We start from the raw sequence: 26,280 nt of genomic DNA, 5'->3' as shown, positions 1-26,280 counted from the left end.
AAATACTTTAAAGTATTCATGTTCTCCTAATTCTCTTTTTAGGATTGAGAAAAGAAAAAAAAATAAAATGCTTTAAAGTTCTGTTTTCATTTATTTGCTCATCCATGTAACAATTAGACTTTGAAGGCCATAAGTGCAAAGCACCAATTTAGATTCAATTACACAGGCAGTTTAATCAAATCCAGGACCTATGCCATCTGAGGTAAGCTACTTAAAAACAGGAGTCCTAGCATTTTTCTGAAAGTGCCACCATCTTGTCCTACATTCTTGGTCATGGTTTTACTCTCCATAGAACAGAAGATCCTTTTTGCTCACAGTAAAACTTTGCTGCTTTTTCTCCAAAATGCTCTCGTTGCTTTCCATGGAAATTTCATTCAAAAAAAGATACATTAATTATGCTTCCCTCTTACAAACATATTCATCAAATCTCCTACTTCCATTAGACATCTGATTCCCCTCCTGCATACAGCAATTTGGTATCCTCCTTTTTTCATTTCTCATTGCCATGACATTTCAAAGCAACACTGTATGTAAATTTACATATATATGAAATTTTGTATATATATGTGTGTGTGTGTGTGTGTGTGTGTGTGTGTGTGTGTGTAATTGTATACGTTGTCTAGCTTCTTTCCTGTTAATGTGATAAAATGTTCTATCCAAAGGAACTTAGGAAAGAAAGGATTTATTTTAGCTCATAATTCCAGACTCCAGTCTGTCTGCAAGGAAGCCAAAGCAGCAGGATCTGAAGCAATTGGTCATACCACATCCATGTCATCAGCAGAGAAAACTAAATTAATGCATGCATGTTTGGCTCATCTTACTTTCTCTACCTATACAATCTGAGATCGCATGCTGGGGAAATCATATCACCTACAATAGATGGGTCTTCTTTCCTCAATTAATGAAATCAAGAACGTCCCCCAAAGACATGGCAGCCCAACCCTAATTGAGACTTTCTTCCCAGATTACATATTTCATACAGTTGATAGATAAAACTAACCACTGTAGAATGACATTTTGCATTCTATTAAGTATATGAATTTAAATATTATTCTGTCCTCCATCAATGCCCATAAACTTTATGTTACTACATATTTGTGTGTTGTATTTACCATAGTTATCCTCATAGCCTAAACTGGTGTTTGGCACTTAGGTGTCCTCAAAATACACTGTTAAATGAATAAGCATATGAAACTGAACTTTAAGGCAGCATTTTTTTTACTTGTCAATCTGTAAAGAGAACATAAACACCTCACAGCATTTATCTCCATAAATATGTAGAAATCCCCAAAGCATATAAAAGCTCAATTTGTTTCATCTAGCAAAGCAAAGTACACTGATATCTTTGATGTTGCCATGCTTCAGATCTTTAATTTTATGAAAAGCACACCTAGGTCTAATTGCATACAATTAAGATAAAATCAGAATGCATTGTTGATGTTATTGACTTCATAAATCTAATGCTCAATTACTGAATGACTCCAAACCACTGCCAGGATCCAGACAACTGTTGCCTCTCCCACAATTTATTTTGCAAAAGCAGCCTCCATTATAAATCATTCTGTACACAGTGAAGGTCAGCTGTCTACAGTTAATGGAATGTTTTCTTGCCAAATAATTTATGTGTATTGTCTTTCTTTCATCAGAATGTATTTCTGTAGCATACAGCTGTGTATAGAGGTGTGCCTCTATTTCTCAAGATAAATGTCTTACTGGATAAAGTCTTGGAAGAAAAAAATTATAGTAGATTTTGCCCCATAAATCAAAATTTAAGACTTTTTAAATTATGATGAATAATTTTGTGAATCATTGGCATATTCACATTTTAAAATCAAAACATTTAAAGACCATTTCAGAAGACAGATTAAGGAATAAAGGGATGTTTGAGTTATGAAGTGGATGGATTTTATATTTTAAAACAGGAAAAGAGATAAATATTTCCAGAAAACTAAGTAATTATTAAACCTTACATTTCACAACATGAACCTATCTAAGTATTTTTTTTAAATCACCTCTTAAAACCTTATGTTTAGAAGAAGTGTACTTCTCTTAATAAGAGACCAAGTTCAGACCAGTGGTTTCTCCAGGATCCATTTTTAAAGGCAGTAATAGAATGTGATTTTTGTTTACATTTCAAATAACTCCTTGCCTTTTGCCAAGTCTTAGTCAAAATTTCATAATGATATTTTTAAATTTGTTATCAATGTTAATTCAGATAAATGAGTTAATAACTATGGCAATTTAAAATGTAACTGACTCATTTATTTTTATCACTCAGAAACTTGTTCTACTGAGTAAAAGTTTGGAAAAACACTCATGGATGTCATAGCCCTTCTGAGCCAATGTCACAAAATATCTACATTGGTATAAAAAACAGAAAGGGTTTACATTAGCCAGCCATACAACCCTGGGCGTCTACCCAAGGGAATCTACGTACAACTTCAAATAATTGGGTAATGTGTGCTTACTGCTGCTCTATTCATGAAATATTGGAAGTAAAATCAGCCTACAGGGCCATTAATAGTTGAAAAGATATTAATACAGTGTTATATACATTTTTATTCAGTCATAAAAACTGGAATCATACAGTTGGCAGGAAAATTAATTGAAATAAATAATTCTGTGTGTGAAGTAACCAAGGTTCAGATATGCATATCTTTGATTCTAGATTATTCTCTGTGTGTACTAGATGGGAGTGAGGAGAGCAGGTGCCTGGGAACTAAAGAAAAGACGATGAGAGGTGGAAAATTACTTTCAGTAGAAAATTACCCTACAGTTACAAATTGGTGAATGATAGCATGCTATATCCAAAACCTACACTGTATTAGAAAAGCAACAGGATGATTTTTTTAAATATACAATGGAAATATGGAGACATATGGCTTTTCATGTTTAACTCTATGTTAATTATATAAGTTTAAGCACTCTAGTGATCATACTCAAGGCTCAATTTCTTTAACTATAGCTACTTACTTTGTAATATCATTTTATATTAAAATTTTATAATCTACCCTCATACTTGTAACTAATTACAGCTATCATAATAATAGAACAAATCAAATTAATAGACTAAACTGCTTTTGTATGGACCATATATTAGTTCAACAAATAATAACTTATAATCTTCATACACTTCTGTAAATGCAACTTTTAAAAGGCCCCAATGTGTAGCATTGAACTTCCACTATGAATGAGTTTCAAGGCAAAATAATCGTGTCAATGTACATGGCCCCTGAAAAACACCTTTTTAGCCAGTATGAATTCGATTCATCACATCTCTGTCTTTATATGGGAATATTTTTATTATATTTTGATTCATAAAAATAAATGCATTAGATAGATAGATGGCTATAGATACACATACACAAGCAGCACGAGAATATTTCTAAAGATTCAAAACTACTAGTGTGTGTGTGTGTGTGTGTGTGTGTGTGTGTGTGTGTGTGTATTCCTCCATTGCAACATCCATAGAAAAACTCCCAATCTTATGAAGAAACTGCACACACCTAAAGATAGGTATAGTAATGACTGGTTTGGTTTGGTGGTGGTGACACATACCTTTAATCCCAGAACTTCAGAGGCAGAGGCAGGCTGACCTCTGTGAGTTCTAGACCAGCCTGGTCTACAGAGTTAGTTCCAGGACAGATAGGGATGATACACAGAGAAACTCTGTTGAGAAGAAAAAGAAAAAGAAGAGGAGGAGGAGGAAGAGCAGGAGGAGGAGGAAAAGAAAAGAAATGGCTGGTTTGTTCTAGTTACATGAAAGTTCTTTGCAGTTTGGTGGAATAGGGACACAGTACTCTGTAGAACCTGAAGACTGAAAATCTATGTTGTAACACCCACACAAGCCACTCCCCTCATACACACAAGACATGAAAACAGGCAGAGACTTAGTCAAACAAAAAGTCCGTAGGAATGGGAGATTAGAGGATCTTGGGGTGAACATGATCACAATGTAATATATGCATCTATGAAACTGACAAAAGTATCAAAGTAACAAAAATTTCAGTCCTATCATTTTGTGTAATAAATTCATGTTTGGAATTTATTCTTTGTCAAAGTTGATATATTTTGCTGTCTTCTCCTATGATGTGAAAATAAATATTTATTAACAAGCATCACATTTTCTCTCATCTGTTTGTGTTAGTTTTGAATCTTTAGAATATATGTTTTTTTCTGAAGAGACATAAAGGTCACGAAATTACTAAGGGACCATAGGGAGAGGTTTTCAAAGAGCAGAAATAGAATTCCTTTATATATATGTATATAAAGTGTTAAGATGGAATAAAAATGTTCCACATTTTGAAAAGCAAAGAAAAATTATAGAACAAGAATAACAAAGTAAATAAGAATTGAACTAGGCATTAAAGTACACACCAAGAGTATAGATCAACATAAATACAAACTTGAGGATAAGAAATGGGGAAAGGAATGGAATTTTCATCAGCTTTCTTCAGATGTTGATGTATATAAGTCACTGGCACTCCTGTTAAATGTGAGTTTACCTGGATAATAGGTAATCCTGAAACTGCTGGTCTCTCAGTCATATTTCAAAAAACAAGGTACTGAGTTATTTCGGCCAACGTCAGTGCTCAGTGACAAGGAGACAAAAACAAACATAATCCAAGAAAAAGAACACTGGGTTAGTAAATATCTTCAGTTTTGTCTTTGTTCTAATTCAGTTTAGCAGGTGGGTATCATTTGTTTATAAGTGAAAACATAACCATTCACACGATGCTGCAGGACAGGGAAGTGTCTGAGTAATCATCAGTTTGATTGATGACATAATTTGGATGTGATTCCAAATAGTTTGAAAAGCTGTAATAATTTTATGGAGTCTTGAGGAGCCAGATTGTTCCAGGTTTGGAAACTTACCCATCATAACATCATACTGAAACTTACTACAAGAGATGCTAGGAGAGTGATGATGGGGTACATAAGGAGACTCACCCCAGCAGACCAATGGAAAACTACAGGCCAGCCCGCTTTGTCTTGTAAGCGGAATTCAGAACTAACACATTCTGTCCATGCGCACATGGAGCGAAATCTATCCCAAAGCTATTGTGTCCTCAAATCCACCATTGATACTTACAGCAAAAGCACTTAGCGGTAGTCCTGTCCACAAAATGTTAGGAATCAAGTTTCTACCAAATCATTGATGTTTGATAGCAGACATTTTCACATGTGGGTCATCCTGAGAATTTTAAGAGTCTTTAGGTTTCAAATCTGTGTTGTGAGGAATCTTTTATCAATTTAGAGTAAAGTAACCAGCAGTGTTGTTGCAGCCTATCACAAAAGGGAAAAATAGTTATATTGAACTATTCTTTATTAAACACTCCAACACTAGGTTTAGCATGCAATTTATGGAACAAAATAAATATTAGTAATCCCAATGATTCAGAATTTTGGTGTCCCTTAAATTTTGTAAATTTTGTAACTAAGACAGTTGGTCATTCAAGTCTTACTACTGGTAAATTTGAAAGTCTCTAAGACATCCTTGTTTGCAAAGATGTAATTAGTCAGAGAAAGGATGTGAAATGGAATTCTATATAAGAGTCATTGTGGAAGATTCTTGACTGATGAGCAGCAGGCAAGTCTGTCTATGACAGCTAAATCCTAATAATAGATTGTTGGTTATTAGATCATAATTAGGTAAATCCTGATTTCTATGGCACAGTAGAGTCACTACAGTGAATAATAACTACTGCATATTGCAAAATACCAAAAAGACAAGAGTTTGAATGTTCTCACATTAAAGGAATCATTAATATTTGAATACAAATACGCATTACATATTCATATTATTGATACAATACATGGAATTCCATAAATAGGCACTTTTGTCAATTAAATGTGCTTTTGTAAATTAACTCCTTTTTGAAAATAAGAGTGTTTTTATGCTCCTGTAGAGATGACAGTTTAGCTTCTGGAATTGCCTGGCTCATAAATGATTGCTATGCCATATCAAAAGCATGGAAATAATAATATCTCAATCTAGGGAACATTTAAAGAAGGATAGTAAGATGTTAAATATGAATTTAGTACTATAGTGGATGAGGGAAAATAAACGAATTTATATTTTAAATGAGTTCATCAGCTGTGTATTCCTATGTGTTCGCTAAGACAATTTCTTATACAATCTGAGTCATAATTTGTACCAAGTATATGTAGAAACATAGACCTGGTCATCTGATGGTCTTGTTTTTCCCAGAGCATCTGCACATTGGTATACCAGAGGGAAGTTCCAAGCACTCCCTAGAAAGTTGATGCCCTAAGGAAGATTTTATTTTTCTCCTTGGCCTTACTAGCTATTTTCATTCTTTCTTCTTGATCTGACATGACCCAATATGTTACTAAAATTACTTGTCCAATATCACTGAGAAAAAGAAAATATGATCACTATGATCCCATTACAAGACTATAACACCCAGTCCTTTGAAGACTGGACCTGGACGGACATTGTAGCTTCATTGAATTAATTCATGGGCTAAAGATACTGTATTGAGCGGAATCCCCAGGGGAGTCTTGGCCCTGGAGGAGATGGGAATGGAGGGGAGGGGCTGGGGGGAAGTTGCGGGTGGTTAGGGAGGGGGAGGATGGGGAACCCATGGCTGATATGTAAAATTAAAACACAAATATAATAAAAAAGACACTGTATTGAGTCATCTTCACAATTTGTGATCAGGGCACACCAAGTGAATCAGTTAAACTGTTAAACTGTTAAGAGCACTTGAGTCTAAAAGTCATGAAGAATTGTACATGGAGTCAATGGCATGGCTGTGTAGAATAGTCAACGTATTAGTGAAATTGCCTTCTCACAGCTAAACCTATTAGGAAAATTTTGGCAGATGCTGATGAATAAAATGTTTATCAGTTCAGTTTTATTGCTTTATTAATTGAATGAGATCCTGAATACCCTTCTAGAAATTGACAGACAATTCAACTAACAGTGCTGGAGAAAACAAATTTGAACTATTTTTCTTAAAGTCCCTCTGCTGTGCAAAACTTCAGATTTTCACTACATATTCCAATATTGTGAGGCAAATAAGCTAAAAGTAAAAATGTTTAAAAATAGTAAAATAATTTTCTTTAAAGAATTGTATTAAAGTCAAATATATAAGAACAATAGCTTAAATAGGAGAAATACAGGTACTGATGGAGTAAAAAATTTAACAAACTATCATTAAAGTTACTGATTCTGAAACTATTATGCAAATAATGATAAACATTTCAATATAAAGACTTTTGTTTGTCTTGATCTAGTAGTATTATATTATTTTCTTTTAGGCTTTGACTTTTTATTCAGTTCTTAATAATTGCATTCTTAGTAACAGAGTCACAATTTATATTTCCAAAATTTAGTTGACATACTTTAGAATACTACCGACTTGTAGCAAAGCTAATGTCATTCATTTTTCCTTTGAGCATCATATGACTCTTCTTGCCAGATAAACATTTTAAACACATCACTTAGATTAGTGTTTGTTAAGGAAATTATGACACCATTTTGTGAAGTGAAACCATTGAGGAATGTTGCATGTGCTCAGCAAAATAATGTTAATGTGGATATGGATATTTATCTTCACCTCAGGATAAAAACCAGCACAATGAAGAAAGGGAACAGTTCTGAGAGATGCTGGGAGGTAGGTAGGAGCAGAACAAGAGTGAGTCTTTAGAAGTGCCTATGTTTCTGTCCCACAAAAGTGACTAAAGCCACACCTCCAGATAGGATCAAAGAAGAGAGCAATGTATTAGACATCTACATTGTCATGTGCTGGGAAGGCATCAAGCTTGGTGTTTTCAGCATGTGCAGGAGCTTTGACTAACATATTTTTGGATTATCTGTTTGTCCAAAGTATAATGGATGCTTTCTTCATTACTCTAATTTTCTTCTTCATGGAGGTCTGTCAAAACTATCACCCTAGGAATTGTATTCTAAATAAAGTTTACCATGATAGCTTCCTGAGTTTGTCACTGGAGACAGCTTAGAGCATTAGAATGCTTTGAAAATCAAATGTCCAATCAAAAGCCTTTCCAACATGAATGAGAAACTTGTCTCATCTGTCTAAGAAAAATTACTTTCCAGTGACAGAAAGGTGACTTAAAAACACATACTGTTCACTCAAGAACCCAAGTTCAGTTCTTAGTACCAATGTTAGGCAGCTCACAACTGTCTGTGTTTCCAGCTCTGGTTCCAGGAAGAACTGATGCCTTTGGCTTCCACAGGCACTTTCGCACATGAGCACCCTACCCCACATATGTATACAAACAATTGCCTCCACAGGCACCTGCACTCATGCACAAACACACACACACACACACACACACACACACACACACTCGCGCAAAAAAAAAATGATAGCCTAAATTTTTAGTTTTAGGTCAATCCCCCTTAGACCTAAACAAATATCAAAATCCATTTAACAAATAAATGTGAAATTGGTTACTGTTAAAATGGACAAATATTTAAAAATTCTACTCAATGTTCTGAACCAAGAGGTGATAGCAAAGCCTCCCGGGAAAGTAACGGAATTAAGTAGGTACAGTATTGCTAATGTTTTTAAAGTAATGAACTATGGCTATGTAGGCTACCAACCTGAAACTTGCATATGCTGTGATTCATTCATCTACTCAATAATGTTACCAATATGTAGTAATAAAATAATATATTTACTTTTTATCTACAGTCTTGAGAGCCAAATGTTTACTTCCTATACATATCACATATATATTGCAATTGTATGCAAATGATAGCCTGGAGAACATTTTTGCAGAAATTGGAAATTCTGTGGCTGTTTCAAACATGTTTACTACTGGAACAAATGGGACACATTATAATTTCTAATGTGATTCTTTTCATTTCCAGAAAGATTGTATCTTGCCCAAGGAAGATATGTTCCTTCTCATGGATATTTCTTTTTCATGAATTTATTTATTTTGTTTCATTAAAGTTTAGGTAAGGAAATTGAAATACATAAGAAACAAACATACTTTGTGATTGCATGGAACCTTACAGTTAATTCAAAATATAATTATTTTCACAATGTTTCATTGATGTTGTCTTTCACTATTAATCAGGCATCAAAACATTGTCTGTGTGGAGTTTTCATAGACTTCCAAACTTTAGTTACCTCTCTACAGCACAAAGATTAAGTTATTCCATCCCTTCCATGTTTTCCTTATAAGGCAAGCATTGTGTGTGATTGTGTGTGAAATGAATTGTGACAATAATTTAACCAAGCACAGCAGGCTCTGAGCATGTGCAGTGGTGAGAGGAAAGATAAAGACTAGCTGTAATGTACCAGCCTCTCTCACAAATACATCTCTGTGGACAGGCTCCAAACACTTACGCCCATGTGAAGTTGCTGTTACTGTTTGCTGATGTTGATAGTAAAGTGAGAAAACATAATTTTTCCGCACTTACCCCATTTACTGATGAGCTAAGATGCTAGCCCAGGTCTGTACATCAGACTAATTTCAATTTCATCTACTCCATGTTCCTGACAGTAGACAAGTGATTGGAAGGATCGATGCAGGAGATACTTGGCTGGTCTTGTTTCCATAATTTTCTTGAGATGCTGAAGACATTGTGTCATTGGTCAGATGTGGTTTTCTCTCTTCTCCCTTTGTTCCTTCCTTCCTTGCAAAGTAATCCACATGAATTAATGCAAAGCATCCTGGGGCTTATTTGGAAAGAATGAATTTCTTCTCAAGCTTTTAAAAAGGCAAAACAGAACAGAGGTATATGCAATCTGGACAAGGAAAAATCTAAGTAAACAAAAATTGTCTCTTCCTCTCTAGAAGCACATGATCTCTCTCTTCTCTAATTTTGGTCTATGCATCAGCTGTATTCTCCCACTGCTTATACCTTTTTTCTTGCATATATAATCCAGCAGAACTACTAATCCCAACTCCCAAGTTCCATCTTGAGCTTGTGGGTCTTTGCAACCTACTAAGGAAGTCACTATATGATTAATTAAATTTAAATTATTAGAAGTGTTCAATCACCACAAATTCTCTCTCTCTCTCTCTCTCTCTCTCTCTCTCTCTCTCTCTCTCTCTCTCTCTCTGTTTCTCAAATTTGTCTCTCCCTCCTTCTCTATATCATTTTATTCCTATGCTCAGGATCAAACCTAGGGTTTAGCCAATATAGGATACAACTACAACAGATAGCAAGTACCCCTAAAGAAATTTCCACTGAACAAATATTTAAGTGTCTCACCCCTTCTTCACTTCCCATGGATTGTTTGTCATTTCTGTGTCTCCTGGTTTTAATTATCAACTCATTTGGTACATTGGATATAAACTGTTCTAGCTCTTTGACAGAACTGATTATTGATTATTGATCCTTGGTCTGATGATTTTTAAGATGAGATTTAAAATATCATTGTCTGTTTAGCAGGGCTTATGGGCTGGGCAGTAAGGTTTCAGATCTCTACACAATTCTCATTTATTATGTGCATGTTTACAAGATTATCATCTGTCTAGTATTACTCAATTTTCCTCCACAGACTTCAATTTTTAATAAATTTGATTCATTTTATTCTTCTAAGTTTGTATCAGGTTAGAAATAGCTAATTAGTACACATGTAGTTGTTAGGTAAAACCCACAATATTGTCTTAGATGTTAGTCATGTGTGTGTGTGTGTGTGTGTGTGTGTGTGTGTGTGTGTGCTTATGAATGTGAGTATATGCATGATATCTATGTGTGAAGGTGCATTCCACTGCATATGCATAGAGGTCAGAAGACAACTTGGAGGAATCTGTCCCCTCCTTCCACATCTGCATGGGTCCTTGAGATGAAACTCATATTAACAGACTTTCCCAGTACAGCACACATGAGTTATGCTGTCAGCCGAAGGGAATACATATTTCCAGAACAGTTCCTAGGGCCACTGCATTAGTGAGTGTTCGGTTATATAAACTGATCAGCTTAAGAAGTGGAAGTGTTTATGTTGTCTGTTGCCTCATGTCTTTAATATTTTCAGCTAAGGTTTGGGTTTCCTGCTTTGGGGCCTGTGAGGAGACAGAATGTCTAACAGGGAGATCAGAGAGGAGCCACCTCATAGTCTATGGGACTGAAAGGGTGAAACAGAAAGGGGTTAGTGTTCATATTTCCTCTTTAAGAACACTTCTCCAATTATCTGACATCCTTCTACTAGGCCCCACCTCCAAAAGTCTCCACCAATTCATCATCTCACCATAGTGCATGGTCTGGGAACCCTCCCCTTCAAACACAGGGATCAAAATACCGCATCCCTGAAGGAAGCTCAAATGGGAATCTAAACCATTTTATTTTTATTTTATTTTCTACCACTTGAGAGCCTTATTTTAACACTAAATACAAGGTGGTAAAGATATGAATAAGGAAAAATAGATACCTATAGATAGATGATAGATAGATAGATAAATAAATAATAAATAAATAAATAAATAAATAAATAAATAAATAAATAAATAATTATCCCTCCCAGCCCCTCAACCTGCTGAGGTTGTGCTAATCCTGTGTTTACAAATAGGGTTACATGTTTGTAATCCTAACTCTCTGGAGGCTCAGACAGAAATATCAACAGCTCAAGGCTGCCTTGAGGTCTATTGCAAACTTGAAGGCAGAATAGGCTACATGATGAAATTTCTTTTCAAAAGAAAAGGAATAACAGAAAAGAAAAGAAAATCTTCTACTTAAAAGTATGTGGTTAGTAGGTATTTTTTTTTAGCACAGTCACTGATAATATCTTTTATCAAAGAAGCTTATATAAATGAATCTAACCCTGGGGGAACTTTTAGATGTAATTAATGCTCAAATGATAAGAGCTCTTTGGATAAAAGGAGCTTTTCAAGCAAACTGCTAATCAGTGCTATTAAATGGATAATAATAAGAAAACACATCTGAGAATATTATTCACATGAAAACAGGTAATACAGTTCTAAGCATGAATATAATATAAAAGAAACCACTGATAAGTATTGTTTATTTATATGTAATTATACCATGCTTTGTAATTTAATCAATCTGAAATTGCTTGTATGTGACTAAAAGAAATACCATGCTTGTCTTAATCAATGTTCCATTGCTGTGAAGAGGCACCATGACCATGGCAACTCTTATAAGGAAAACATTTAAAGGGACTGATGTTTAGTCCATTATCATCATGATGAGAAGCATGGCAGTATGTAGAGAAGGAGCTGAGAGTTCTACATCCAGATCCACAGGAAGCAGGCAGAGTAAGATGCTGGGCCTGGCTGGGGCATTTGAAACCTCAAAGTCCACCTCTAGTGACACATTCCCTCCAACAAAGCCACACACACCTCCTAATCTCTGTCAAGTAATACCACTTCCTGAAGACCAAGCTTTCGAATCTATGCGGCTATAAAGGCCATTCTTATTCAAACTCCCACAATGCTCATTTAGAAACCTCAAATACAGTTAATTTATACATTTTTGCCAGTTTTAAAGAATATCTTGTCACAAAATTGTGTATTTCATAATAAAATTGACAGCACACAATTTCAGCTCTGATAATCACAAATTCAAAATGCTTCTCTGTCCATGTATTTTACCAAAACTACCCCTCCATTAAGTCAAGATCCACTCATTACCTTCCCAACTGCCCCTCCTGTTCTCTGAATCTTTCCTTATGCACAGCATTTTGCACAGTGTTTTATTTCTGAAAAATATTTTAAAAAATCATCTAATATGTAAAACATGGACTCTATCAGGTTTGTCTCACAGTGACTTGAAAATGTTACTTTATTCATTGACACTGGTTTACTCCATAGTGCTAATATGTAAGAATTATTATAACAACTCAGTGATACACTGTGTTGACAATCAACAGGAACACATAGTACTCCCATAATGCTTAGCACATTGTACTAATCACTACTTACAAAATAAGCACCACTTTTCTTACTAAGAAAGTCTAGTATTTCAACAAATTATAATCCCACTTTCAGTTTACTGGCCAAACAAGAAGTAAGAGAGCGAAGAAGTACTGAAGTTTTTCACTTTGTACCTGTTTTTAAGGACACAGTATTAGATGAGTGATAATTCCACCTAGAATAACCCAATCCATTATTTGATTGCTGTATATCATATCTGCAACTAGTCTTCAACATTCTTTGACATATAAAGTATCTCCAGGGGCTGAAGAAATAGCTCAGTGCTTAAGAACACTAGCTGCTCTTCCAGAAAACCAAGTTTTCATTCCCAGCATAACATGGCAGCTCACAATTATATGTAACTCCAGTTCTAGAAGATCCACCTCCTCTTTTGGACTTTTGGACACAGCAGACATGTGATGCAAAGACCTATGTTTAGGTAAGCATGCATACACATGAAATGAAAATATTTTTTTAAAAAGTATCTCTAGGTACTACTTTAGCACAGAAGTAATCTACCATCTCTACCTTTTTATATATGGGATCCATAACAGCTAATTCAGATTATATGATTATTAAATTAAATTATTATGATCTTCAACTATTATATAAGGTTTTTTAATTAATCCTTATAAATATGGGCACTTTGTGACATCTTTTAACATTTTATTTACAGTACATGTTTTAATATGGATAAACTATACATTTGAATAAATGGAATGTTTAGCTCAAGATACTTACAGAGGTGACCTGACAGATGAGAAAAAAACAAAAGAAAAATCATGATTTTTTTATTACCCCTAGGGAACTGATATTTTTTGATATTGAGAAATAAAGAATGAAGGTAACTTTTCAAGGGTCTATTTTATTCTATATTGTAAAGTATTAGACTATAGATATGAATCACTTTCGAGACAATTTTAAGAAAAAAAATTTTATAAGGAAGAGAAGTTATTCTCGTAACTTCAGTACTGTAGAAACTGGCGGTTTTAGTTCTAGTCTCTTACATCATATATGACTCATTTCTATAAAAGAAATAGTAGCTAGGTTATTGTATTTAATTAACTTAATATTGATGAGGAATATGACTAGCCAATACAAAGAATTCATATATCATGAGAGAAGTAAAATAATATTTAAAATGAACATACCACTGCATATTATATATATATATATATAAACAAATGAATAAATTAATCGTATTTGTGTATATATTACCAAGATTCAGAAATTTACATATTCAACCCACCCAAAATAAATGTTTAATGGATCTTTCAATGGGAAAATACAAAGGTATTTTGCATTTTATTTATTGTTATCTGGTTAAGGAACCACGTATTTTAATGGCAGGTGACCTTACAGATGTTGTATAAAGAATAACATCTGTACTTGAACATGAATTCACAAAATATTCCCTTTGCTTTTTTCTCTTTCCCAACTTTTAACATTGTTTGTATAGAATTTAGTCAATCAATCACTTGCTCAACAAATATTTACTAAGTGCTTTCTTGTGTATTAGCTATTATACTAAGTATTGTATTAGCTATTATACTAAGTATTAGAAATGTGATAGTGAAGAAAGTAGAATAAAATCTGTGTCTCTTAGATTAAAGTATTGATGGTAAGGTTTTTTAATAGTCCAATGTTTCTATTAATTCTTTGAGAATTTCATACAATGGATTTTGAGCATATTCCTTCCAGCCTCTTCCCTTAGTTCTCCCTGGTCCACCATCATTTCATCTCTTCCCAATTTTTTGTATTCCTTTTTGTTTTTATAAAAATCCATCAAGTCTAACTTGTGATACTCAATGTATTGATTGGTGTGGGGCCATCCTCTGGAGCATGGGCAACCTTCCAGAAGTCATAGCCTTAAAATGAACTGATTCCACCTCCACCAGAAACAATTAACTGTCCATAGCACTACATTGCAGCTAGACATGGAGACACATAAGTCCTTTCCACCTCCATGTTAGAATATTACTGGCTTACTCTTGTGCAGGTCTTATGGAAGAAATCACAGTTGCTCTGAGTTCATTAATTCACAGAACAATCCCACTGTTTTTAGAAGACATTGTTTTACTCTTGTGCTCCCCAATGACTGGCATTTATAATATTCTTGCCACCTCTACCATGATAGTCCCTGAACTTGGAACAGGGACAGTTGTGGCAAAAATGCCCAGTTGTAGTTGAGTACATTGTAGACTCAAATCAACCAAAATTTATTCCCATTAGAGTGAGACTAACAAGACCATGAGTTTGTGAGGCAATAATACATGAAAGTTGGCTGTTATGATGTTAACTCAGATTCAAAAAATAGACTCGAGTAATAACTTTGGATAAATTTGAGAAGGGAATACAATTGGTATAAATAATAAGCAGAAACAAGGAAGAGAAATTAAAGCTAATATAACAGATTGTGGAATAATCTCTATAATTTAGCATTTCAATAATGTAATAAAATTAAATTCCTAGCATGTGTCAAACTAGAAAGAAAAGAGGACTGAGACTCAAGCATTTAAAAATCTACCACAGGTATTAAATTATTAATAGATATGAATCAATGAAATGTGTGGGAAGAGAACTAGGGAATAAAGTTGATTATGTATACAAATAAAAAGTTTCAGCAGGAAGTATTAAGAATGAACAATCATTAAACTCAAAAAGATTTTCTATGTAAGTAACACTGGCACATGATCTATGTGGCAATATTGATTGAATTAGATTTCTCATGAGAATCGAAATTGGCAGTAGATACATAGTGCTATAGTTTCATTTCTGCTGCTGTGATTAAAAACTTGGACAAAATGCCAGGCGGTGGTGGCACATACCTTTAATCCCAGCACTCAGGAGGCAGAGCCAGGCAGATCTCTGTGAGTTCGAGGCCATCCTGGTCTACAAAGCAAGTTCCAGGAAAAGCACAAAACTACACAGAGAAACCCTGTATAAAAAATAATAATAATATAAATAAATAAATAAATAAATAAAAGTTGACAAAAATAAATCTGGGGAATGGGGGAATGGTTTATTTTAACCTACAATTCAAGGGTATATTCTATCATTGCAGGGAAGTCATAACAGCAGGGATTTGAAGCTTTTTACATGAAACCTACAATCAAAAATAGAGAGAAACAAATGTATACATGGTTAGTTTCCAACTGGCTTTGATACAGTCAAAAACCTAAAACTTGAGAATAGTTGAGAAGGAAGTAAATGAAGGCAATTCCACACAGTTCAAAGCTCAAAACAGACAGTTGATAATTAAAAATCACCATCACAACTCTATCCCTCATCAACATGACACACAAAGACATCACTCTAAAGCATAACCCTTCACCTCTTGTACCCAAAGTCCCACTTCTTACTTAATAAAATAATACAATCTTGCCAGGTGGTAGTGGCACACATTTAATTGCAGCACTTGGAAGGCAGAGGCAGGCAGATCTCTGTGAGTTCAAGGCCAGCCTAGGCTACAGAGTGAGTTACAGGACAGGCTCTAAAGCTACAGAGAAACCCTGTCTCAAAAAAACTGAAAAAAAAAAAAAAAACAAATAAATACAATCTTAAAGTCCTTATAATCTTTAAAAGTTCAAAGACTCTCAAAAGCCAAAGTCTCCTAACTGTGAATTCCTATAAAATAAAAACTGAGTTAAGTGCTTTCATCAAATAATGAAACAGTAAGCATTCTTATTCCTAAATGAAAGCATAGGAGCACAGCAAATTAACAACCACACCAAAGCAAAAACAAAACCCAGCAGGCATGAAACTAAATCTTGTAACTCCAGTGTCTAGCATCTGAGGTTTGATATAGCCTTTTGTGTTCCAAAGAAACTGGGAAACCATAGCTACTCCAGTACATCAGTTCCTTTGGCTTAAATCAGATCTGCGCCACACCTGTAGCTCTCTTTGGTGGTTGTCTCATGGTCCTAACATTTCCAATATTCTGCAGTCTCCTCTGACACTCAAGCTTCACCTTCACAGATCCACACATTAACTTCTCAGGGCTGCACATGAACTGCCACCCTACTACACAGTCCCTAGCCTTAGCTAAACTCCAATACCTCCCAAACCTTATATAATTTATGCTTTTAAAAATAATACTCTGTATATGACACATAAATTGTCAATTTCTGCTGCCAATGCCAAACATAGCCTGGTCCTATTGGTATTAGCTTCTGTCTGCTGGCCTGGAGGAACTACTTCCCTGTTGTCCCACTACATTGCAGTAACTTCAATATTAGTGTTGATTTCAGTGTTGATTATTGTTACTCCCTCAGCACCAACCTTAATAACATTCAATACTGAGATTTACCTTACCAAACAAACCCATCATCTTTAATGTGAACACTAAAATTCTCAGGACTAAGTGAAGACAGATTCTTAACAAAGGTATCACAAAAATAGTGCTCATCATTGTTCTTGATTGAGTCATTGTTCCCCTCTGAAATCTGGTGACATGAGACTTCACTGGTCTCATATTTCCCAACATTCTCATCTTTCATTCTCCCTCAAGAATAGACCATCACTTCTGCCCAAAGCACTCAATGGCTTTTCTAATCCAAACTTTCAAGCTCTTCTATGCTTTGTCTCACAAAACTGGTTTAAAATGTTCAAAATCCACATGGTCATGTTCATTACAGCAATGACCCCACTTCCGTGATACCAAGTTCTGTTCTTAATTCATTTCATATGGAATCATTAAACTATAATACAAATCCAGGGAGATAAAGAAAAGGTGAGCTTTCAAACACTATGGCTCTTCAAAAGAGATGTTTGTTGCTGGCAATTAAGTAAATAGAGGGACTAAGAAAAAGAGAATGAGTACAGTTCAGAGTAAACTACAGAACATGATAATAACTGATACAGAACTGACTAATAAGCAAAGAATAGTATTTCTAGAAAATACTGAAAAGGGGAATAAAGATGGTGTAGTGACTATAGAATTGATTTGTGTTGAATATAATGTATCTCTCATTCTTCCTGAAGACACTGTTTCTTGTAGTTAAAGGTGACATTTGAATGATCTTTTGTAGAAATACCTTGGTAGAGAACTTTGTGATGTCCCTTCAAGGAAAAAATTTAAAAGGGGAGCTTGGCTACCACTCATTTCAGAAATCAGATTTTAAAAAAATGCTCGAGTGAATAAGTTAGTGAATTAATACAATTTTAATTACAACTATAGGCAACTTAAGTATTAAGCTTTTATCATAAATTCAGTTTTGATTTTACTGACTCAGCAGACTGGATTTTCCCAGATGGGATGAGGTCTTTGGCTCTCAGATTTTCTCAAACATTCTTTATTACATTGTCAAGACCAGCAACAAAATTACTTACCTTTCTCCCAAAATAATATTGAAAGATGGGTGCAAAGACAGTTTAATAACTGAATACCCCAGATCAAGTGTAGCATTTGAATATATTTCTAATTGTTGCAAACAAATGGCCTGATTTTTAAATAAATAAATACACTCCTTCACTGAGAAGAGAATTTGGTCTAGCCACACTACATTTGCTCATTCGCTGTTTTCTATATGATTGTTGAGTTATAAAAAAATGAATTCAAGCATCACTGAATAGCTTTGCCTATTCTCATTTGTTAAGTATATTATAATTTGTGGTTATTTTGGTTTTATCAACATGGAAATTAGTGGCCACTGATTAGTTCTATTTTCCCACTCCACTATTCCCCTTATTTTCATCAAGAAGTTTCTGCATGATGGAAAATAAATATTCCTGGCTATTTTCTTTTAAATACAGAATCCTTTATAATACTATTCTTTAAAAAAAAAAGTTCAAAACTATCATTCAGCCGTTGAAGACAAAAATACTACTGCTGGATAGATTGTCTAGGATCTGTGTCTACTTTTTGAAACATCAATATATGCAAGTCTTTAAAATGGGTTAAAAACAGACTTGATTGTAGTGGTTCCATTGCACAACAATGGGCCATCTGTTTAATTAAATCTTTAACAGTGCTCAATCCTTTACTTCCTCTTGGATAAATGTAGTTTTCCCCTAAAAATTGTTGAGTTTCAGCCAGACTAATTCACAACCCTCTTCAAGAGTTGTTCTCTTGCTAAATCACTGAGTATCAGCTGGCTCAATCACTGAATCACAACTATGAAAATATTGTTACCTCCCTCTTCCCCACATACCCCTTATTTAACAGTCTATTTTCTCTAGTCAATGGAAGCAGCTGAAATAAATTTGAACAGAAACAAGAGTTTTATACAGAATAATTCATTGTAAAGTACTGTTAAAAGACGTGTGTACAACTGAGTGTCTTGTGAACAAGTATATATTTTGTATGTATAAATGTATGTTTATGTGTATGTATGTACTGTGATGGTTTACCTTTTTAATAATTTTAATGTCATATACTTAGAACATGGCACCAAAATTTTGTGGCATTTACGACTGTTTAATTTCTCATCAGTCTCTCTACCACCTTTTTGTCTCTTTCAAGAAAATTATTGTGTTCTATAGCTAGCTTCTTTTTCTGATATCACCCCATGCTTTCACCACATAGAAAATTGTCCTATGGGTTGGGGATTTAGCTCAGTGGTAGAGTACTTGCACAGCAAGTGCAAGGTCCTGGGTTCAATCCTCAGCTCAAGGAAAGAAAAAAAGAAAAGAAAAGAAAATCATCCTAACTAAACCTTAAAGGCTAATGAGTTTTGCTTGCTTACTTAAATAATAAAGTAGAGACTGAATAGGACTATTTGTTCATATGTGAATGAAAACTGTAAATGAGGTCTTGTTGTACCCCAGAAACTAAGGTGTGTTATATAAGTTTTGGGAAGCAACTGCTATGAATCTATTATCTTAAATACTCCAGGACTTAATTCTGTATATCACCATTCATCTAGCACAAAAAGGGACAACCAAAGGGGATTTCTGAATGGAGTATTAAGACTGATGGGCTCAAGGACTGATTCTTCTGTCATCAGAATAGTTTGATAGTTAATCAAGATGAAATCAACACAGTGAGTCAAAAAGAATTGCCCAGTAACACAACAAAATGCAATAGAATACACTGTCTCACAGAAACAATTTTTTGCCTTACATAGACAATACAGTCCATAGAAATATGGATAAGACATAGGTCACAAGTTATATCCCAGTTCCCAATCCTAGAGCTCTTTATGTTAGGCAGTTGGAATTAATAATATTCATCACAATGTTTTTAGGCCAGGTGTGAGTATGAGTGTGACATTAGATTTATAATATTGGGGGATCTTTTGGGTACGAACCTTAAAGGAAGACTAAGGGTAATCATATTTAAGTCAAAGGCATAGAACTTACAGTCATTAAACAACAGTACTGCCCCTAGATATAGAGAAGGCAGAACTTATATAAAGTATGTTTGGAGGAAACTTTCAATTAAAATTATGAGAAAGTGAACATGATGCTGTCCAATAAATCCTGTTTACTAAACCTGGCTATTGATAATATTACATAGTTTGAACATGGAACTGAAATTTATGGCAGTAGATTTATAGTGTATAAAATTTGGGTTTCTTTTAGAAACATTAAATTTGACATGACTGGTATATCTGAATAAACAATAAGATGTCATCAAAATTTAAAAGTATGAAACAGATAATAAATTGTGAAATAGTATAATGGAGTAGCAATATGGATATCCACCTCTGAATAGAAGCATTTTGTTTAAAAGTTTAAAAATGACAAAGAAGTAATCCTGAATTTGTTTTTAATATTCCCTAAAAGTTAGATTAAAAATATAAAAGGTTTTTCACTTCTTGAATGCTGCATATTCCAGCTCACCGATTGTTTACTGTCTTTCTGAATTCCGATATCAACCCTTATTCATGTCACTGTCAATCTGAAATTACAGTGTTCTCTATTTTTCCTTTCAAATGCATACACACACATGCACAATATCACTTTGGGTGGGATTCATTGTATTCTATCTGCATATTATAAAACACTTTTACTCAGTAATTCACAGAAAAGATATGTACCTAAAATATGATTTTTACACATGAAAGTTTTAAGAAAACATATTGAATCCACATATATTAGTTTTGAACGGAAGGTAACAGTTACTGAGATTGAAATCTGCCAGTGATAGCAGTCAGCCCAGTGGCAGACATAGAATGCTACAATGGTGCCACTGTGGATCAACAGAAGCTTGAACTGAAGGAAATTACAGGTCACTGGTTTGTCTACTCAGGCTGAGCAACTTCTAAGTGACCAATGATAATATAAATAACAACCAAAGCTAATGTTCTCTGGAGTCACTGAAATTCACAGGAGGCATGAACAAGCTCATGCATTGGTAAGGAATCAATTCTCTTAGCCATGGTGATTACACCATTATTGATCAAACACATAAACCAAAAAATTCTTACCTTAGAGTATGTCATTAGGGGAGAAGAATCAAAATATCCACATTTATTTCTTACCCATTTTGTCATGACTCACTTCATTTTGAGCTTCAGATATAACACTAATCTTCACACATATTGTCTAAGCTTGATTTCCACTATACTGTATGAAGCAGAGTTCTCCAGAGGAATAGAATTAATAAGATGAATATATAATGTAAGGGGAGATTACCTAACAGGAGTGTGACACTCCAACAATTATTATCTATACTCTAAGGAGACTGAGAACCAAGGAGCTGGTTAGTCCGTAAGTCCTGATGTCTGAATAGTCTCAATTTGGTGCTAGTGTTCAAAGGAACAAGGTGCTTATGTCAGTGGAGAGTAGGTGCAGTAGAATCAACTATACATACATACCAAAAAGAGGCAGAATGGCTTAGGATTACTGTTGCTGTGATGAGATGCCATTACCAAAAGCAACTTGGGGAGGAAAGGATTTGTTTGAATTACACTTTCAAAACTCTGATGATCTTCAAAGGAAATCAGGGCAGAAATTCAAACAGGGCAGGAACTTAGAGGCAGGGGCTGATTCAAAGGCCACAGAGGGATGCTGCTTACTGGCTTATGTCCCATAGCTTGCTCAGCCTGCTGTCATATAATATCCAAGACCACCTGCCTGCAGTGGCTCCACCTATGATAGGCTGGGCATTCAATCATATATCACTAATTAAGAAATGTCCTAAAGGCTTGCCTAGATCCCAATCTTATGGAGTCATTTTCTCAGTTGAAGCTCCTTCCTCTCCACTGACCCAAGCTTATTTCAAGTTGACATAAAACTAGCCAACAGGAAGTGTCTGGCAGGCATGCAAGTACCATTGCTTTCCCTCAGTCCTCATAGCATATGATCTACTGCAAGAGGCCAGTGGCCATCTGCTGAACGATCTATTCTCCTCAGTCAGTTCTTTACGAATACCCTCTCAGATATGCCCAGAGGTAATTCTCTTAGTTGATTCCTGGTCCAACCAAGTTGACCATCAAGATTAACTATGAAATAGCCCATATATTTAAAAAATGTTAGGGGGTTGGGGATTTAGATCAGTGGTGGAGCGTTTGTCTAGCAAGCACAAGGCCCTGGGTTCGATCCTCAGCTCAAAAAAAAAAAAAAAAAATGTTAACCCATTAGAGAATTTGAATAAGCTTGGACTTCTCTCTAAATTTGTATATTTTATTCCTCAATTAAATATATGAATTTACACCAGAAAATATTATGTTTTTGTAAGTTATTCATTAAGTCTATTTAGTTTTAAAAATCATATTCAAATGTAGAATAAAATATGAATATACTAATATTTCCTTGTCAGTTTTTTAACAAAATTATAGTTTTATTCAGCAAGAAATTATTTTTCATATTAAAAATTAGTTCAAAGGAGAAGTAGCCTGGTTCCAGCTTTCTGTTTTATTTTAAAAGTGTTATAAGAAATACAGCACAGTCTGTTGGGATCTACATATACAAAAATAATCATTTCTGCCTCATCAGTCAATCATTTCTCTACAGAGAAGGAGGCAATGCTGTATAAAATGACATATGGCAAGCTGAAGAGATGGCTCAGTGGACACAAGCTCTTGCTGTTCTCCCAGAGACCCGAATTCAGTTCCTGGCACCCATGTTGATGGCTCACAACCACCTGTAACACCAAAGGTTTTAGCACCATCTTCTGTCCTCTATGAGCACACACACACACACACACACACACACACATATATATAATCAGACAGACAGACAAGCAAGAATGCACATATATAGATTTTTTAATGTACTGTTTCTCTTTTTCCTGATACTAACCACACATTCCTTTAATCAAAATTGCAGTTGTTTTATCTATTCCTGTGGATAATTCCTCTCTGCCCACACCTGCAGTAACCTTAGGTTAAATTTTCTTTTTTCTATTTTGTCCCAGTCCCAGTTTCTAAAAGAAGCAAACTTTACAATCATTTATTTTATATTGGCCTGTTTTTAAGGTTTCATTACCTCTCCTTGAGTGTTGGAACTACCTTGTTTCATTCCTTACTATCTACATATTAGATTTATTGTTCTTAAAATATTTCCATGATTGTTCAATCATTTCCTTGTTCACCACCCAAGGATCCATGCAGGAGAAAGATCTCTCTTGATGAAGTAAATAGAGGTGAGGAGGAAAGTTAGGTTGAAAATAGGAAGTTATTAAATAAAAATCAAACCCTGTAGTAATCAACAGGCTAATTATTATCACCTTCTCATGAAATTATAAATAATATCAGAAGTAAGTCATCTATGTGAAAAGTGTTAGTTATTTAGACGGCACTCTTACCCACGAGGAACACATCCTGAACAAGATAAGACCACAGAAGAGTTTTTATTAAAAGAGGATAGAGGATAGAGGTGACAGGCCTATGTGAAGCACACACGTGAGTGAGGAGAGGAGAGAAGAGAAGAGAGAGAGACCGGCTTTTTAAAGAGTGGGCCGTGCATGCATACAGGACCGCATGTGGCTACTCCATGCATGCACATACTTTACCCAACCATGTAAAGCCATGGAGTCCTAGCCATGCAAGATGTTCTGACCTGGAAAAGGCTATTTTGAACCAGAAATAATTAGGCAGTCTGCCAGGCAAGCCCAACCATGAGGACATGTTGTAATTTTCTATCATTCCCGACTCATTTGTTCTTAAAAAAAGAAAAAAATGTAGATGGATGGGTATGGGGCGCCATTTCTCTCAAAGACTGCTTCAGGCTGAATGGCGGGCATCAGTTGGGGGGAAATGGGGAAACTGGCTCCTGAAGTCCTGAGATGAAGTCCTGCAGCTGTGTCCATCCTTCATAGTGTGGCTGGTCCTGGGATGAAGTTCTGTCATGCCTTGTCCTGCAGCTGTCCATCCTTCATGGTGTGCCTGGGAACCTTCTGTCTGACAGGACACTGGTGACATAAAACGCTTAGAGAAAAGACTCATTATTATTTTGTTTTGGAGTTGACATTTATCTGAGGTAGATCTGGCCTGTCTGGATGGAGACATGTTAAAAAGGTGGCTGTGATGTTTTAGTATGCTGCTTAATTTTTACCTGAGACAAGCATTATTCCAGGTGGTTTATTTAAGGCACCTGTTTGTTTTGTTAGTCTAGCATTTATACATGTGATTAGTTTCTGAGTATTGAATAGTGATAAACTGTTATATCCTTACCACCTGGATATTTTTATGGTCCCTTTTGCCTCTGACCCTGTGTGGCCCTAGTTGGGAATGGGGTGATACCCTATTCCTCTGGAATTGGTGACAAGGCAGTGGATCCTGGTTTCCTCTGGAGCTTGAGAGTGGAAGAGAACTTATTTTTTTTTAATTAGGGACAAAGCAAAGATCATGTCAAGGGATGGGAAGAGCTGCAACTGTGCTGCCGTTGGTCCACCCAGTAGACACCAGACGCCATTTTTGCTCCTTCTCATCGGGAGCAAAAATGTGCCTGCCATTGCCAGCACAGCCTAAGGACAATCCCCGGGATTGTCCGCCGCAAACATATAGCTCAGATTTCAGCCATTAGAACAGAAGACTCACTGTGAAAAATCATGGCAGTATCAATAGTGGAAAGCCACACTTCTCATGGCTGGCCACCACCCGCGGCGGCCAGCTGGAGGTGCGTGCTTGTTGGTGGAAGAATTACAAGCCATGGTTACATTTCTAGAGCTTTATTGAGAAAGAGAAAGCTAAGATAAAGAGCAACTCTTTCCATTTGCCTGTTTGCTGGCCAGAATTAGATAACTCCCGTAAAAGATTGGGATTTTTTGTTATGTTTTTAAAGCATACTAGGGCCATCTCTCAGTACAGAGACAGATAAGCTTAGGAATCTTTCAGTAAGGCATTAAGGTAAGAGGTTTTAAAGCCTCAAGAAGGCAGCTTAAGGGAGAGTTAGGACTGATTGAGTTGGAAGCCTTATTTCCCATGTCTGCAGCACAGAGGCAAAAAAAAATAAAAACTTAAAAAAAAAAATAAACATGATTTGGAGCTAAGACCCCAGGCGTCCCCAGAGATCAAAGATGGATCTTGGGCACAAACCGCCTTATCAGCTCATCAGCTGATAAGCGGGGGCCCACCGCTATGTGAGGCAATCACTCCCTGGGAGCCCTTAATGCTCAGCCGCCCCGTTGGGCGTGAAGAACGTGCCGGCTTCACACAGCCCCAGGATGCACCTGACAGTGGTGGTCCTACAGTGAAAAATATCTCATGCTGCAGACATGGGAGGTGGCTGGAAATTTGGGCCTGCGGTAGGGGCCGACCATAGCCAGTGAAGACCATGGCCGGGGGCTACCCCCGGTTTCAAGAATAACCAGTGAGGTGCCGGATGGTCAACGGTCGTTCTCACAGATTCAGGAAACCATTTATGCTAGCCGAAAATGGGATAACTCACCAATCAGTAGTGGTGTTGCATGCGGATTTGTGCAACCAGGCAAATGAAGAGTGATCTGTCACCGGAGCAGAGTTTCCGGTTTGTGCAGCACAGTTTCCATCCCCATTTCCCAGGTTTCCAGGCCGTGATTGTTCCATCATTTCCTTGTTCACCACCCAAGGATCCATGCAGGAGAAAGATCTCTCTTGATGAAGTAAATAGAGGTGAGGAGGAAAGTTAGGTTGAAAATAGGAAGTTATTAAATAAAAATCAAACCCTGTAGTAATCAACAGGCTAATTATTATCTCCTTCTCATGAAATTGTAAATAATATCAGAAGTAAGTCATCTATGTGAAAAGTCATGGTATATCTAGCTTCTAAATGATTATAAAAGTTATAGTTGATATTCAAATATATACATATATATATGAAAACATATATATACACATATATTTGAAATAAACATATATATGTTTCAAATCATCATGTTTTCACTTATTCTATAATGAACACCATTTCTTCACAGAAGTTGCTTTGAATAACTTCCTATTATATTCTTATTCAGGACACATGAACTCATAGAAATGTGCTCATTTTGAAATATTCATGTGTAAGTAACATGAACATTCTGGGAACAGGTTT

General features: G+C 35.5%; 1 protein-coding gene across 1 annotated transcript in view; it reads right to left on the bottom strand.

The window, feature by feature from the left end:
• Krt18 (keratin 18) overlaps positions 1-25,547 on the bottom strand; it is a 32,337-nt gene extending 6,790 nt beyond the window's left edge. Inside the window, exons 1-2 of the mRNA XM_036190273.1 lie at positions 25,346-25,547; positions 23,576-23,591 (exon numbers count right to left, since the gene is read on the bottom strand). Coding sequence (XP_036046166.1) covers positions 23,576-23,591; positions 25,346-25,547 — 218 coding nt within the window. The remainder of the gene's footprint in view (positions 1-23,575; positions 23,592-25,345) is intronic.
• Between the last annotated feature and the right edge of the window lie 733 nt (positions 25,548-26,280).

The sequence above is a fragment of the Onychomys torridus genome, chromosome 6, assembly GCF_903995425.1.
Source record: "Onychomys torridus chromosome 6, mOncTor1.1, whole genome shotgun sequence".
In the NCBI taxonomy this organism is placed as follows: domain Eukaryota; kingdom Metazoa; phylum Chordata; class Mammalia; order Rodentia; family Cricetidae; genus Onychomys; species Onychomys torridus.
Note: the sequence above shows the minus strand (reverse complement) of the source record. Positions and strands in the feature narration are given on the sequence as shown.